The sequence below is a fragment of the Phycomyces blakesleeanus genome, assembly GCF_001638985.1.
Source record: "Phycomyces blakesleeanus NRRL 1555(-) unplaced genomic scaffold PHYBLscaffold_27, whole genome shotgun sequence".
Classification (NCBI taxonomy): Eukaryota; Fungi; Mucoromycota; class Mucoromycetes; order Mucorales; family Phycomycetaceae; genus Phycomyces; species Phycomyces blakesleeanus.
Window position 1 is genome coordinate 50,349 of NW_017265160.1, and position 17,467 is coordinate 67,815.

A 17,467-nucleotide genomic window follows, 5' to 3' on the forward strand; every position below is an offset into this window, starting at 1 on the left:
TTTACTCCAGTCAATAAGGTATGTCACTCCATTCCAGGCACAGGCAACAAACAGCTCGCCTTGAGGTCCATCTCTTTCGTCAGCGCCCTCGCTCCATGAACTATCCGAATCATAGAGACTTGTCGAATCTAGGCTATTTCCCGATAGTCCTTCAGCAGTAGATTCACTAAGCGTATCATCACTATCACTCTCACTTTCGCTACTCTCGTCACCACTATTATGATCATGATTGATGTTGTTTCTGTTGACAAAGTCACTATCATCATCAGCATTATTATTATTATTATTATTATTGTTATCTTCGATTTCCATCTCAATATCAATATCAATATTGTCTTCTGAATTATCGTCAATGATTCCAAATACATCCTCATCATTATCGTTATCGTCATAATCACTAGAATTATTATGGTTAAAGCATGATCTCTATTGTACAATAGACAATGATAATAAAAGAAGTACCTCGTAAATGTAGCAAGTGAATTGTCTTCTCTGCTATTGTTCACATTGCCGTGTTCGGTTGGGTTGGAAGTAACCAGTGATAGTCTAGACGATGTGCTGATGATTGGTGAATTTGAATTGGAAAATTCGGTGCCTCGATTAGTAGATCCTCTTCTTTCTCCATTTGAAGACGAAATCGATCCACCGGCTCCATTAGATATTGCTCCTAATGTTTGATGTTGTGATAGCAATGATGTTGATGTTGTCATAGCAGTGTTGGCTGTCTGGTGGGTACTACCAGACGGCTGACGATGAAGTGGAATGTCTTGATGGTTAATGTTTTCTCTCGTATGATGGCGTTGTTGTTGTTGCTTCTGGCCTGCACTTTCACGAGTCTGTGCAGGACGTAAAGCCTTTTCGGGTCCATAAGCCGCGGCAGACACATCAAGAGTGGCCAGACTAAATAGTTTATGGGTCACCAATAGCTCGCACTGAGAAGATGTTTTGGTACGAAGGTCATAGATAGTAAACTTTCCTATTAAATTAAATCAAATTAGATTAGATTAAATTAAATTAAATTAAATTAAATTATTTTTTTATAAAAAAAATTAAAATAAAATAAAATTTGAAATCTTTACCGTCCATGCCCAGCATGCCCAATTCTGTTCCCAGTCCATCATCTCTAGGATCTCCGTTACTAGAAGACACGGGGAACGAAGACGACGACAAGGACGAGAGTGAAGTAGAGGATGTAGTATTAGGAATCGTAGCACCATGGCTGGGACCGTGATTGGGACCGTGCTTAGGACCATTATTGTTTGGTGTCGAATAAACACGCCGTTTTCCTACCACAATCTCGGTCGCCACTGCATTTTCCTCGTCTCCAACCATGTCGTCACCGTCCACAATTGGCCAGTTCTGAACCACATAGTTGGATCGTCTGATTTCATTCCCTGCCACGTCCCTAATCTTGCCAAGGTCGCTATCGTCCTTACTGACCAAGATGTTCTCAGACTCTACTAGCTCAGCCGGCAGCAGTAACGCCCGGTTGCTTCGCTGCAGCAGGGTTCGGATGGTCTTGGTTGCCTTTTTCAGGTTGAGAAACGGGCTTTGCTGGTTGTTGGTCGTACTGGGTTTTGGAGTAGTTACAGACTTATCTTGCTCTGTTTGATTTTGATTTTGGTCTGCTAACAATAATAATATCTCACTCGTGCTGGCATCTTTCATTTCCGTTGGTTTGGGAACGGGAATGCCGGGAGTACTGGAAATACTGGGATTACCGGGAATACTGGGCGCTGTGGCAGTTGCAGTGGCAGTTGATATCGAAGTGGAGGTGGAAGTAGAAGTGGACGAGGGTGCATTGGGTACATTGGATAAGGTGGGAACACTGGATAAAGTAGGTACAGCTGGTGTAGACAAAGACACGGGTGTAGGTGTGGGTACAGTAGCTGTAGCTGTAGCTGTAGCTGTAGTTGTGGATGTAGTTGATGTTGATGTTGATGTTGATGCAGATACGGATGCGGGTGTGGGTATGGGTGTGGGTGTGGGTGCGTTGTCTTGTAATTGGTTGCTGTTGTTCGCCTGAGAATTACTGTCTGCAGACCTAAAGTGCTTTGGCTTGCCATTGAACGTGTTTGGCGATGATTGCGGTGTAAAGTCACGATTGAACCTGTTGCCTAGCTTATCAATGATCGTGAATGTATTTCCTGGTTGGGCTACCAGCAAGATAGGCTCATCTGGTCGGTCGGGATGATTTGTGGTTGACAAAGAGGTGATCTTTTGTTTTTAAAGTTTAAGTTTATTACAAATTTTATATATATATATATACAAAATAAAAATAAAAATGTTCTTTTTCCTTCTTTATTTCCTTCTTTATATTTCTTTATTTTACATGTGCAAATTGTCATGGCAACAGAAATAATATGTTTTGTGTGATGTGGCTATCTTTCAACAAATCAACTAATCTATCAAATCTATCAAATCTATCAAATATATAGTCTATAGCTATTTTAATAGAATTATATATTTTTTCTTTTGACTTACTTGTCCATCGAATATCCACATGTCTTTGTCTTTGAGTATGCCTCGTTCTTGATCTGTCTTGAAAGTCGAGCTTTTCAATGGTTGCTTGGCTAGTTCGGGGTCCTTTGGGTTACCCTTGTTCGTATTATTATCTTGCGCTTCTTCCTCTTCCTCTTTTAGAACAGGCCGACCGGCCTTGGACCACCCCATTCCTTTGATCAGCACACTTTGCTTGGAGTCCTTGGCATCCAAAGGTTTTGGTTTCGGTCTCGGTTTGTTTTTTTCTTTTGATCCAGATAATACCGATAATGATGATTGAAAAGTAGAACTAACTGTATGAGATGATTGTTGCTGTTGAGGTTGAGGTTGAGATAGGCTGACATTAATAGTACCATGGTTGTTGTTGTTATTTGAAGATCCTGCTGAAGTAGAGGCCGATCCTTGGGCAGATGGTGTTACATTTCTGTGAGACATTGAAGGGTCAAACGGCGGATATGGTTTCTCGGGATCCACGAGCTGGAAAGAGTGTAGGATTCGGTCTGTGCGTGCGAGAATAAGCTCGTTCAATGAATCGCCATCTTATTTCAAACCAACAAAAAATATAAAATCAGTATAGGTGTGTGTACACATTCAAAATTCTACACATTTACACATGTACACATGCAATTTATAGATATAAATGTATATTGAATGCATGTTTTATATATATTATATTTACCTATATCAGCAATAAGTATCTTGTTTACATTGACAGGTACTTTCATTGTCAGCGTTGGTTTTTGAAGATTGTTGATCTGAGTATGACCAAGTTTTGTTGAATAATCTCCAATGTTGCGCTGTTGTCCATTGGCACCACCGGTACCCGCACCTGCACCTGCACCTGCACCAACACCAACATTAGTTCCAGCGCCAGTTCCAGAAGGGGCAGAAGTAGCAGGATTAGATCCAGGAGCAGGAGCAGGAGCAGGAGCAGGAGCAGTAGTGGAGGAAAAAGAAAAATTATCTTCAACTGTAGGTAAATAATTAGAAGTCAAAGGTACCTCCTATTAAGGTGGGGTGGACTGAAAATCACAAAAAATCATTATCACCATTATTGTTGTTACCAGTGCTATTATTGCTGTTGGCCGTCCCTCCCATCATACGACGGAATGCTTGAATACTTGCAGTATCAGATGCTCGACGTCCGTGTCTTAGGTATTCATCAACAGACATTTGGTGTTGAGCATAATTTCCTGCAGACCCTTGTTGTTGTTGTTGTTGATGCTGCTGCTGATATTGGTGGCTGTGTTGAAGGTTTGTGCTATTACTGTTGTTGTTGCTGTTGTTGCTGGTCGGGTCTTGTTTTGTTCTTGAATCTGGGATATCAAATATGTGTGCAAGACCTTCGGCATTGATACAGACAATTGAATTCTGATTTTTTTATATAAAGTAAGATACAATAAAATAATGTACTATAAATCATTACACTTCTTCTTCTTCTTATTCTTATTCTTCTTGCTACAGCTATGTATTTATATTACCTTTACACAAATACACACACCATTATTATTATTATTAGTATTAGTATTGTTAGTATTATTCCTTATTGATTAAATCTGACTTTATTCAAACCTTTCCACAATTTCTCACGTCACCAATAGCAATGCAAGTAATCTATAATACAAAAAAATATTAATGCATAAATATCAGCCTTTATGCTTCTTTACATCCGCCTATATATACAATATACATTATATAATACTGAATTATCATATTTACCGTTCCAAGATTCCGACAGACATAAATGGGTAATCCAACTTCGCATTCTCCTTTAAAAATAGCTAAATCTCCATTCAAATTACCAATGACAAACTCATTATCCTAGAATTTATTATTATCATTTTGGGGTTTAAATATATCAAGAATATTAATTATGCGTAGTATACAACATACATGCATGCATGCATATATATAAATTTTTAGCTTTAATACTGATAGTAATGTTTATGCATATACATAATTATATGTACAATTCATTTGCAAATCAAGTCATTCACATGTACGTACACCATCATTGTCTACGTCTCCTATGACAAGTGCATAGGGATTCATATTTCCTGAAAAGGACCATTTCAGGCGATTCACAAGTGAGATGGTGCGCATTGCTGACAGAGTCTAGCAAGTATAACAATTCCTTTAATATTTTTATTTTATTTTATTTTTCGTAACCAAGAGAGCAAAATAAAAACAAAAAAAGCAAACTGTAGACCATAATCATCTTATACACCGTGACTGTCAAAGATACTCTTGTACACGTTTTGTATGTAGGTATGTAGGTATGTATGTATGTATGTATAGCATGTTATATATACTATAATATATAAAAGATTACGATTTATTGCTGCAGAGGCTTGTAAAGGCATAAATGTAAATATTTTAGTATTATAATGTAATCAATATCTTAACATGATCACAGAAACCAAATCTTTTGCTATGGTAGGTGAACTTAAAAAACAAATGAAGGAATATCTAAAGGGGGGATTCAGTTTACTTTTTTCTTTTCTTTTTTTTTTAATATAAAAGAAAAGTGCTTCCTTCAATTTCTCCCAAATGTGACATTTTGTCTTGTGTGTGTGCTTCTTTGTGCTTCTTTGTACCTCTCTGTACTTCTTTCTCTCTCTCTCTCTCTCTCTCTCTCTCTTACTGTGTATAACGTGTAGGATATTTAATATTTCAAGTTTATTTATTCTTTTTGTGTGTCCTGTATCTTACAGATGTATCAATGTAACTTTTTTTTTGGTTGTTGGTATTTCTCCATCGTGTGAAACATCGCATAATAGTTTAACGCCGTGTTCTTCTTGGTACCTCATTACCCCAGTTAAAAAAAAATAAAAAGGTTACATAAAAGATACACATACACACATTCACATATTGAGAGAGAATAAAGATCGTTTTTTTTTTTTTACTTACTTAACTTTCAAAGTACGCTCTTTGTTCTCACCACAAATTATGGTTTAACAAGCGCAAATTACCAAAAGTGAAATTATTACTGATCCAATATTTCGTTTTCGTTTGTTTTTTTTTGGAATTTTGAATTTTGGACTTTGGATTTTGGTTGTATTATATATACATATATATTCCTTTAAAGAATAAATCTGATAAGAGACAATATATATAAATGCATAGTAGATATATGTATTTGTAACCATGGCAACATATCAAGAGGTAATTATGGAATCATTCCCCAGGATTTAAGGACTTTGTAATCTTAAATTTTTAAAACTAAGGAATCTTTAGGAATTTTAAAATCAGGATCCCCCCACACACACACACGCACGCAAATAAAATATCAAAGTAAATCATAGTAATAAAAAAGAAACATTAACCCAGTACCTAACAAGGGAGATACATAACCTTTATTAACTTAATTAGTCCGCCTTAATAAGGTTTTTTACTTATTGTTATAATTATTATAATTATTATTATTCTATAAAGAAGAAAAAGAAGAAACAGCAGTAACAGTAGCAATAGAAGTAACAGTAGCAATGGTAGCTTCTTTTTTTTGTTTTAGTCCGGAGGGGCTTTGTCAGTACGACAATGAATAGGAGCCAACCTAATTCTCCGTAGGAATGATTTAAAATAAACAGATATACGATTATGAATCTATACAGATGTATAGGTATAAATATAGCTATAGAGATAGAGATAGGGATACAGATAGAAATAGAAGTAGAGATAGAGTATGTCTGCAGATCAAAAATTTGATAGAACTTTCTCAATAATGATATATTTTGGGGCGTTTGATTTTACTGCTGCTTGTACATGGGAACAGGATTAAATAAGCATTTGTCTACTGTAGTTTGAATGACAGAATTGAAGTATATTTAAGAAGAAGAACAAGAAAGAAGAAAAAAAATACTAATGGTACTGTTAGCACATCGTAGTGTAATATAGTGTAATTATGTGGGGATAGAATATATACATATTAAGGAAAAATAGAGGGAAAAAGACGGAAAAAAAGAAAAGAAACAAGACAGGTCTGAACTTCATTAGCTTAAATGTACTACATCGATTTAAGATATTTTGCTGGTCTTTGAAGAAAGATCAAGTGGAGAAACAAAACCAAAAATTATAAAAAAGACAAAAAGTAATTAAGGATAATGCCCATGATTTGTTCAAAGTGTAACTAGGGTATAGGCCCGCCAAAAAGTCATATCCATCCTTTTTTTTTGCTTATTATATATTGTTTCTTGATATGATTGGTTCTAAAGCACTCTTATCAAGCAAAGATATCGAGTAAAAATTTATCATTACTCTTTTGCCTAGTGCACTTCAGTCCAACGTAGTGACATCTGCTGAAGTGTACGGTAAATAAAGTAGATTTATAATAAAGGGTATTATTATATTCTAAACATGTACAAGTATAATATAGGAGCAAAGCAAGGCAAGAATAGATTTATTACTAATATAATTATAATTATAATTATGGTTATGGTTATGGTTATGATTTTGATTTTGATTATTTTGGGTGCAAGTTTCCTTCTCTCTCTCTCTATTTTTCGTTCATTACTATTGGATTGGATAAATGGGGTGAATTAAGAGATAGATCGATAGATAACTAGATCGATAGATAGCTAAATGGATAGAGGTTCAGAGTTTCCTAAGCTTTATTCTCTCACGCACCCATATCCACAGACCCACACCCATGTCTGCATATACACTCAAAGCGAGAGAGAGAGAAAAAAGACGGTTTATTCTGTTTTGCTTGTATGTTTGTTATACAAGAAAAAAGGCTCTAGAATTGGATAACAATTTTTTTATTATTATTCACTCACTCACTCTTAATAAATTAATACTGCTATATATATATATATATGTGTGTGTGTGTGTATATATATATGTATGTATTTAACTACATTTGACATGTGCAGCAAAACAAGGATTTTACAGACCCTTGGTTGCTAATGTACTTAATAGGAATACATTAATTCAAACAGAAAACAACATCATGTCAACTGCAGAAGAACCAAAATTGCAGAATATTTTATTACGACTATTACTATTAGGTACTTGTGATATTCGTATATGTTAAATGTAGAATTCTCACAGCCAAAAACTATATAAAATGGAAGACCAAGAAGAAGAATCGTGTTTCACCCTTAACCCAATCGTCATTACACCCACTCCGATTTTCACATGCGGTACTCCCACTTACTGAGCCATATAAAAAAAGGGATTTTTGTGCGCATGTAAAAGTGTGAGAATTTGTGCGAGTGTGCGAATTTGTGCGCAAGTTTGTACATGAGATTTTAGGCAAGTGTTTAGGTGACTTTGTGCCATAGTAGATATAGTGGTTGCATTGATATAATAACAAAAGGAAGGAAGAGTAAGAAGAAGTGTTATTTGGTGTTTTGCTTGCAATGGAATACAATACAGTATATTGCCTTATTGAATACTTTCTTTTGCTTTGCTTTGCTTTGTATCATTTTTGTCTTATTTAAGTCTTAGCGACTTTATATTTATTTATCACTGTAGGAAATGGCAAACATTAGAATTCGGCACTTGCATATGTGAGAGATTTTATGCATAGTTGCAGATTTCTGTCCAGTTATTTATCGAAACTGTAAGATTTTTTCTTAAAAAAATACTTTCATATTTTTTCCTACAGTCTGAATGATTAATATCTTTAAAATAGCTGCTCTTTACACCTATCTTTCAATCGATATATTTATCTGGTTAATTACATACTATATTCTCATGTATCAAAATCACATATGATACGCACACATATAAAAGACAACACGATTGACAGACAAGAGTTTTAAACTCTACACATCTTTATCCTTTACTCTTGCAAGTACTCCATTTTATCAGGTACATATTTCTTACTAATTGTGCTCCCAGTCCTCACTTCGGACGTTCGAGCAAGTCGTACACTTTCACTCATATCACCGCACTCAAACAGCAACTGTAAGCTGACATAATCTCCCAAGGTAAATATTACAACTAGTCTCCATTTTTTCTACTACTGGTTTTTTTAAATAGACCCGTACAAATTTACCCAATAAAAGTTTCTTGGAGGACATGGAATTGTTACATTTTGAGCATCGTTTGTTAAAATGGAGATCTTGTTGATGTCCTGAATTTCCAACATATACTTGGTTGTGACACGATATTAGTATACCTGAAAGGCTCACCCATTACATTCAAGTTAGGAGTATTAAAAGGTAAACAGAAGTAGATATTCGGGAGGGTTGTCGTATGAGACAAAGACGGACAAGAATTCAAAGAAGATAAAAAGAATACCCTCTAATATCGCTAGGGTCTACCCGAAATACCAATTGGTAAGCTATTAAATTTGAATAATTTCACTATCTATACTTTTGTACTGTGCTGGAAAAGTTGGAAAAGGTGTATTGCATTAAGTGCAAAAAAAAACCATAGGTGAGGTAAAAGTGGGATTTTACTTTTTGAACTACAATAATAGTAAAGTGGGTTATTTTTTGTCGACAGTGACTCGCATGGTACTTGTAAGACGTAATGTAACTGCTTACAAAAATATGACGAGGAAGAACATTTGAGTTATTTAGTCTCTATTTCCGTGTTTACTAGCTAACACATATTATAATACTTAATGGAGGTATGGTAACAAGGGACAATAAGCTACTCCAAGAGGATACGTTCTCAGGACAAAATATACGCACACCACTAGTTGGGACATGTAAAATAATATTCAATTGGCCAAGTGATTTTAATTATGTAAAGCGGGACACTTTATCATGCTGTGCTAAACTTCCTTTGATATGTCCTCTTCTACCTCTGTCTATGTCTCTCGCTCCTCACGTCTGTACTTTGTTCTCCTCCTTTCTCTACCTTCGCACTCCGGCGAGGCAGTCGCCAATCAGCACCCACCGTCTCAATAGGACGTTCAGTTTCATGTGTACCTTTAGAAAGTGTATATCACAGAACAAAAAAAAACGTTTCTTTTTGGGAGTTTGCATAACTACGGTATTTATACTTTAAATGCTGTTCACCAGTGTACGAGGGAATTGCATCGAGGGAATTGTACTGCGTCATATAAGATCCCGATTGTTATTCAGCATCTGTTTCTTAATTTTTTTACTACAATACCCTATCCACTTTTATTTTTTGCTAATGATTTGTTTCATTTTGGCTATAGAAAATGAGCTTTATAAAATATGGTCGTTTAGTACATCCTTTTTAGTAACTAGAGTCCTTATTTTAGAACTTTGTCAATTCCCTCGATGCAATTCCCTCGATGATTCCTTCGTACACTGGTGAGCAGCAACAATCCCAAAACATAAAAATAAAGAGAAATAAAAAGAAAAAGAAAAATTATTCCTAATGTCATTATTGTCGCGCACCTTTCAACTTGCTACTCATCTTGTACCATCTCAACGTACATTTTCAACCACGTTAGGAATGACTGAAAAAGCAACATTTGCCGCTGGCTGCTTCTGGTACATAGTCTATATATATATAAGCAAATGATAGCGATCATGTACAAGACATGTTAATGAGTGTTATTGAATTAAAGGGGTGTCGAGCACATGTACAACAAGTATTTTAAGAAAGATGGAATCACCACCAAGGTTGGCTACATTGGAGGAAAGGTCGACAACCCCACTTACAAACAGGTAATGATAGAATAATTGATTGCACAAATTCTTTCTAGCCATAAGCACACACACACACACATGCATTTTCATTGATTACTTTCAATTCTTATTATTTAATTGTTTTTAATTGTTTTTCCGCGTTTATATATTTGATATTAATGACAATAATGATAATGCTAATGCTAATAAAGGTATGCTCTGGAGCAACAGACCATGCAGAGGCATTGGAAATCACCTTTGACCCAAAAAGAGTAGAGTATGCCAAACTTGTAGAGTTCTTTTATAATATGCACGGTGAGTAAACAAAATAAGAGGGCATAAGTTTAAATATATATGTGTTAAGATAAGAATAATAGCTAGTGATTATAAATCAAATAACGAGATTTTCTTTTGAAACAGTAAAGATAAACAAGTTAATATTCAGATATTATATATGGATTTTGATATGTATGTGTATGTGTGTGTATGTGTGTGTGTGTATGATTTGGGTAGACCCTACTACTCTCAACGCACAAGGACCCGACAGAGGCACCCAATATCGCTCTGCTATATTTTATCATTCACCAGAACAAAAGGAAATAGCTGAAAAGGTTACAGCGGAAGTTCAGGAGAAGCATTACAAAGGGAAAAAAATTGTTACTGAGATTGTTCCAGCTGGAGTATTTTATGATGCAGAGACATACCATCAGGTAGGTTTACAATAAACTGCTATAATATTTATAAAAAAAACTTCTAATATCAATTACTTATACTTGAATATGTATCTCAATACAAAGCTTTACTTGGAGAAGAACCCGAGTGGTTATGAGGTAAATTTATTTTATTGTAATAAAAATATTGTATATAACTTTTATTTAATAATGAATTATAGTGTCCATCGCACTTTCTCAGATGGTAACCATATTAGTCTTTATTATTAATCATAATAAAAAAAGACATGCGTGCTGACATACATGGAAAGGTTGTTATCGCATTTTAACTAAAATAACACCAGAAATAAATACATATATAAAAACCAAACACACTTTGTTTACGGTGTTTTAGGTGGTACTTTTAGGATTATTTTGGTAAAATCATCAATAATACTACCTCTTTTTTTTTGAAGTCTATCTAGATCTTAATTGACTGAAGTATGCTAGATTTTATTTATATTCTGATGTGCTTATTTCTCAGTAATATTACTGTAATAAGCATGTTGTTTCTAGAATCTGAATCCCAAAAAAAGGCTAATCTGACTTGAAATACTCTTGTATGTGATCGAGTAGTTTCTTTGGGTATCTCTGGGAGCAGATTAAATGCCTTTGTGTTTCATCTTTATATCAAATACAGTATATATTGCTCTCCTCTCCCCTCGAAAACCAAGAAAACACATCTGACTTTATAATTGCGTGTAAAGGAGGTTGTATAATAAATGATATATGTCATGTTAACACGATCTGTAGAGACTGTAATTCACAAATCAAAATAAGACAAGTTAGTGAGGTGTGGAGAGAAACGAAACAATAATGATAGCTTTCGGGGGGGGGGCAAAAGGATGGATATAACTATGGATTAACATATATATTATGATAGGATTTTCTTAAAAAAAAAGGCGAGTGTGTTATATATGAGGGAAAAATAAGATGTAAAATAAAACAAGTGCAGACGAGAGTACGGTGAGACTTTGTTTTATTAGAAGAAGTGAAAGAATCAGAAAGATGCTGTTCTATTGCTATTAGAGAGCTTGTTAACAGAGTCGATTAAGCTTATACTTCGACTTAGGCTTATCGGAGTATATATTTTCTTATACCGACTACAACTTCCATTTTTGATAAGTCTAAGCTCTACTTCGACTTTAGTCGAATAGCGAGAACCTTATCCTACAAATTCATGAAGACATATACAATAATAATTAATTTTCAATACTCCTTACATAAAATCAATTATAAGACTCTTAGCTACAATATACTAAAATATCAGGGTGAAATATCAATTAATTCTCTCTAAAAGTCATTATGTTTGTTATGTAATAAAATAATAACATAACATTCTAAGTCTTGGGTATAAAACTCATAATAAATCAACTTTTTTCTATTTCATACATCAACTTTTTTTACAAATCACAATCTTTATTACTGTCATACATTTATAAATATCTAACCAACTATGGTACCAAATAAATCAAATAGAACTACAAGAAGAAACAGAAAGAACTTGGTTATTCACTAGTATATACCATCACCTCCAAGTATAAAAGATCAAGAAGGTGAGAAATTTGTCCCTACGGTCAGCTTGTTGGGCTCTCTAGGTAGCTTAACATACTACAAAAAAACTAGTACTACTTCAAAAGGATCATACTTAGTTAAAAAGGTTATAGTGTAATGTTTAAAGGTAAAATAAAGTTCAAAAGACATAAAATCGATGTTTAATCTACTTTATATATTATTGATAGTATTGAAATACACAAGGCAACTCTAATACAGTGGTCCCTCGATAATTTCACGCCCCTTTAATTTCACGCTTCGATAATTTCAAGGCTCTGAAGACCCAACTCGAAAAATAGGGCTTAACTTTCACGATTCTCGTTAATTTCACTTTCACGAAATTTTTTGGCCTTGAATCCTTAAAGAAAAAAAATTAGCCAATCAGACGAGAGCAATATAGTTACAGCTTGGTTTAAATTTTTTTAATTCTAGCTTTTCATGATTTTGTAATTGACATCAATGTCAAGTGCGTTAAGTTTTCATGCCAAACACTGGGTTATCAAGTTGTTATCTAGCTTACTTTTTTTAAAATTTTTTTTTTCATTTTTTTTTCAGAAATAAAATAAAACTATATGTGCTATATTTTGATTAAGTTTCATATTAATTGTTTAGTAAAGATTATTCACTTGAAAAATATAAATATAATTCTAATTTGTTTGTTATAAAAGTTTTTATTGTAGATTTTATTATTTCTATCTGTCATTACTATTTATTGTTATTTGCAATTGTTACTATTTACAAACATATTACGAAATCAAGCTTTGACTGTACTTGGCTGCTAACTTTTTTTTCTATTTTTAAATGAAGAAAAATATATTTCTTATAGAAAATTGTTTTTATTTTATTTGAAAAAGAATAAATTTTAAAAAGACTTAAAGAAGCTGGTTACTTTAGTTTGCTTTGAGTTCGCGGTTTTCTGGAACTTGTTTCTAAGGCCTTCAACCTTACTGACGAAGTCTCTGTCAATATCCTCGTCTTCCAAGATATCCAAAAGCGTGCAAACACACTCAAACTTTTCCGAAGCAGAATAAGTTCTCTTGAAAGGAACTGCTGATTCCACTTCAGCAATTTCTTCATTGCTGTTGTTGTTGGCTGCATTGTCGTCTGCGTCATACTCTTTCATGACAATGTCAGCGATCTCATTCTCATTGATCACTCTATGAGTGCATTGTCTCTCATAGAGTGGATCTGATTCGCTGGTCGGACAATCTTCAAGAGACAGAAGATCTGATCCAGCAATCTTGTCTAGGGTTTCTTCCAAGCCCTCGACCAGAACCTTTTCAGCCAGACTTTGCTGAATCATAGCCTGGTTTACATCTATAAATTATATTTAGAATATTAAGAAAGTGGAATTGAAAGATTATAGTACTATTATAACCAATAAATTGTTTTACTAATACCTTCACTATCTTTGTCTTCAATGAAGTGAAAGATTGTTGCATTCCAGCAGTTCTCAATAGTCTTTGCTGAGACAGATTCCCAAGCCTCTCTTATCCATTTCATGGCCCACAATTGATCAATTTCAAAGATTTTATCAATGGCCCCAATCTTATTTTGTTGGTCATTTTGAATCATGCCAATATACTGATATGCCTTGGCATACTGTTTACGCTTGAAATAAGCCTTAAAAGCCCAAATGATACCACCATCCAATGGCTGAAGATGGGACGTGGTGTTTGGAGGCAGAAAAAGAAGCTCAACATTTGTAGGCGCATAATCTACTATATGGCCAGAGAAATTATCAAGGATCAAAAGCACTTTGCAGTTTTGCGCTTTCATTGAACGATCAAAGCGATGGAGGAAAACATGGAAGATTGATCGTGTCATCCAGTCATTACTGTTGTAATGATACATAGAAAATCCATGATCTACTGCCTCTTGTTTTTTGTTGTTTTTGTTAAAACAGTTTGGTCTTCTTGCATGACCAATCATCAATATGTCAGACCACTTGTCTGTTCCATCGGCATTGCACAAAAGGCCTACTGTAAGCCGCTTCTTATTTTCCTTCCAACCAGAAAATTTCTGGCAGGAAATCGTTGTTCTTGGTGGGGCGGCATAGAAAAGTACTGTTTCATCAAAGTTATAGATGTCACAAGCACTATAAGCCTCTATCTTCTCTTTGATAGCAGCCTTGTCAATCTGAAGCGACTCTATGTCTGTTGAACCAGCCTCACCATGAATTCGATTCATCTTGATATAATGACGCTTTCCAAACTTCTCCATCCAGCCTTGAGAAGCATTAAAATCTTTAACGCCTATTCTTTCAGCAAAAATAGTAGCTTTAGTCTTAATCAATTCCCAAGTGATGGGAATCTGATTATTTTCAGCAATGTTGATCCAAAGAATCACTGCTTCTTTGATTTGCTATAGTTATGTGACAATATAATAAGATTAATTTTATTTTTTATATAGAGCAAAAATGCATAATGTTGAGATATATTACATACAGGCCATTTTCCCTTTCTAACACGCTTTCTGTTCTTTACGTTGGCTTGCATTATCAAGCCCTGGTCTCCTCTCTTCAAAATCTTCGAGATTGTAGAAGCATCAGGAGCTTTCTGAAGGCCAAAGGTTTTCTTTGCCCAGTCAGCCAATTGAGGGTTACTCATAGACAGCTTTTTCTTTTTCATATCGCAAATCTCAAGATGATTTGCAATATTAAGCAAAACGTTTTTTTTGGTCATATTTATTGTTTAGTTCTGGATTTGATAGATTTCATTAAAGTATCAAAAAAATTGAAAATGATATTAGATAAGCATTATATAATAAGCTAAAAGCATACCGAGAAGCTGTTATTATTTGATTGAATAAGAATTTGAAACAATAATTAGTTACGAGACAGAGGGGGTAGAAAACAGTAATGCAGTCAGGGGTTATATTTAACTAGAATGAATTTAAACAGAGGATTGAATCATATCGAATCATTACTTGATATATTTTTTTTCTATTAAAGAATAATGTAAACTCCGCCCATAGTTGGCGGAAAATATATACTCCGAACTCGTTAATTTCACTCTTCGATAATTTCAAGGCATCTGGCCTTCCCTAGGCCTTGAAATTATCGAGGGACTACTGTAAAAGTAGCCTCTTTATTGTAGATATAATTCATAAATACACTCAAAAAGAGCACGGAAAAGCTTAATAATAACAGAGAACACTTATACTTCTTTATAAATCTTCTGACATTAATCTGACAAATTAATGTATATTTTCACTATAAATGTCTAATAATATCCAAATAATTTATGAAAAAAGTGGACAAATAATTGCCACAATCATAGCCTAGTCCTAAGTTGATGAAATAATTCCAGCAGCAAAAATAAATGACTGCTAATTTTGGCAGGAAGAAGTTTGACTCTATTAATAAGCTATCTATTAGTATTGTGCATTTATATAGACATTGTATTTAGCTTGGTAATGATATGATGATATCATATAATGTCTGTTTCTCTACTATTATATTCTATGATTTAGTTCTTATGTTTTTAGTGTTATCAACTAGAGCCTTAGTATTTGTCTTAGTATGTTCTTTACATAATTTTCTTGTATAAGGGAAGGTATATCTTTTAGTATTGTTACTAGTTGTCAGTAACTCAATGTACGTATTTATTGAGTGTCTGTACTTTTAATTTAAATCTACGGTTATGTTGGATACAACAGAGTGGAACAATTGTTCCATATTAGAATATATTAAATCAAGTAGTCATTATATGTATACAAATTTCAAAGCTTAGGATTAATGAAAAGCATATGTCACTTGGAGACTATTCTGACTATAGAGACAACTGAGTACTATCCAGCAGGTTGTAGAAAGAAGGATAAATCATATAATCAGATGTGTTGTAAATGAGTATTGACTACTGCTGTAATTGAGAATAAGTCTGAAGGAAATAATATAAGGCCTCAGCTATTCCAGTCAAAGGTGTCTACCGATTACTTTATTATTTAACACACAGGTTTAGCATGCATGATAGTGATTATATTTCATATGATGATATCACCATAATATGGGATACATCAGTGGATTATTATAAGCATAATTATAACTCATAAACACATTTACTTTTGATGTTAATACTTCATTGGGACTATACACATTTATATAATTAATCATACATTAATTATCTCAAGATCATGTTGCTCTGATTAAGGCTCAGATAGGATCGATTACCTGACCCCAGTCATATAATTTTCCCAATCCAAAATAATATAAATAGCAGTAGTAGTTCAGTGTAGGAACCTGGTCAAACTTTGATATAAAATCCTTTCTCAATAAACAAAACCTACACAAGTTCTCACGAATCTTCGTTCCTAATCTCAAATCTTCAATTCTTCCTCTTAAAAACTTCTTCAACTTCAATCACCACAACAAAGTATGATTTATGACTTGATGTCATAATTGTAACACCGACACTAGTTAAGCAGTAAATATACTCTAATAACCAAATATAGTAAAGGAAGAAAGTCTTAAGAAACTGTTGTGGTGGTTGAAGTTGAAGAAGTTTTTAAGAGGAAGAATAGAAGATTTGAAATTAGGAACGAAGATTCATGAGAACTTGTGTAGGTTTTGTTTATTGAGAAAGATTTTGTATCAAAGTTTGACCAGGTTCCTACACTGAACTACTACTCCTATTTATATTGTTTTGGATTGGGAAAATTATATGACTGGGGTCAGGTAATCGATCCTATCTGAGCCTTAATCAGAGCAACGTGATCTTGGGATAATTAATGTATGATTAATTATATAAATGTGTGTAGTCCCAATGAAGTATTAACATCAAAAGTAAATGTGTTTATGAGTTATAATTATGCTTATAATAATCCACTGATGTATCCCATATTATGGTGATATCATCATATGAAATATAATCACTATCATGCATGCTAAACCTGTGTGTTAAATAATAAAGTAATCGGTAGACACCTTTGACTGGAATAGCTGAGGCCTTATATTATTTCCTTCAGACTTATTCTCAATTACAGCAGTAGTCAATACTCATTTACAACAGAAACTAAGATGTAATAACAAGAGCAGATTGTGTTTTCTTATAAAAAGAGATACTTTTTATTGATGAATAAAGACAACTTATATATAGTCTCAAAGTATTTCTATATATTTCTATTATTAAATTTATTATTTTT

The 17,467-nt window shown here is 33.8% G+C and overlaps 3 protein-coding genes across 3 annotated transcripts; 1 reads left to right on the forward strand and 2 right to left on the reverse strand.

Moving 5' to 3' along the window:
• Window positions 1-8,287: 8,287 nt before the first annotated feature.
• Window positions 8,288-9,519, reverse strand: PHYBLDRAFT_68177 (hypothetical protein; the record flags this gene model as incomplete). The annotated part of the gene is made up of 5 exons (XM_018441903.1): window positions 8,288-8,464; window positions 8,504-8,581; window positions 8,910-9,033; window positions 9,260-9,386; window positions 9,477-9,519. 5 exons carry the CDS (start codon window positions 9,517-9,519, stop codon window positions 8,288-8,290), a joined length of 549 nt encoding a protein of 182 aa, XP_018285843.1.
• Window positions 9,520-9,727: 208 nt separating this feature from the next.
• PHYBLDRAFT_136608 (hypothetical protein) lies at window positions 9,728-11,516 on the forward strand. Its single transcript, XM_018429799.1, has 6 exons — window positions 9,728-9,923; window positions 10,001-10,100; window positions 10,274-10,376; window positions 10,575-10,771; window positions 10,859-10,891; window positions 10,954-11,516. The coding sequence occupies exons 1-6, from the start codon at window positions 9,808-9,810 to the stop codon at window positions 10,978-10,980; spliced, it is 576 nt and encodes a 191-aa protein (XP_018285844.1). The 5' UTR covers window positions 9,728-9,807; the 3' UTR covers window positions 10,981-11,516.
• A 2,180-nt stretch (window positions 11,517-13,696) lies between these two features.
• On the reverse strand, window positions 13,697-14,560 carry PHYBLDRAFT_117950 (Homeodomain-like DNA binding domain-containing transcription factor; the record flags this gene model as incomplete). Its single annotated transcript, XM_018428609.1, has 1 exon — window positions 13,697-14,560. A coding segment is annotated over one exon (864 nt), but the record flags the coding sequence as incomplete, so codon positions are not given.
• Between the last annotated feature and the right edge of the window lie 2,907 nt (window positions 14,561-17,467).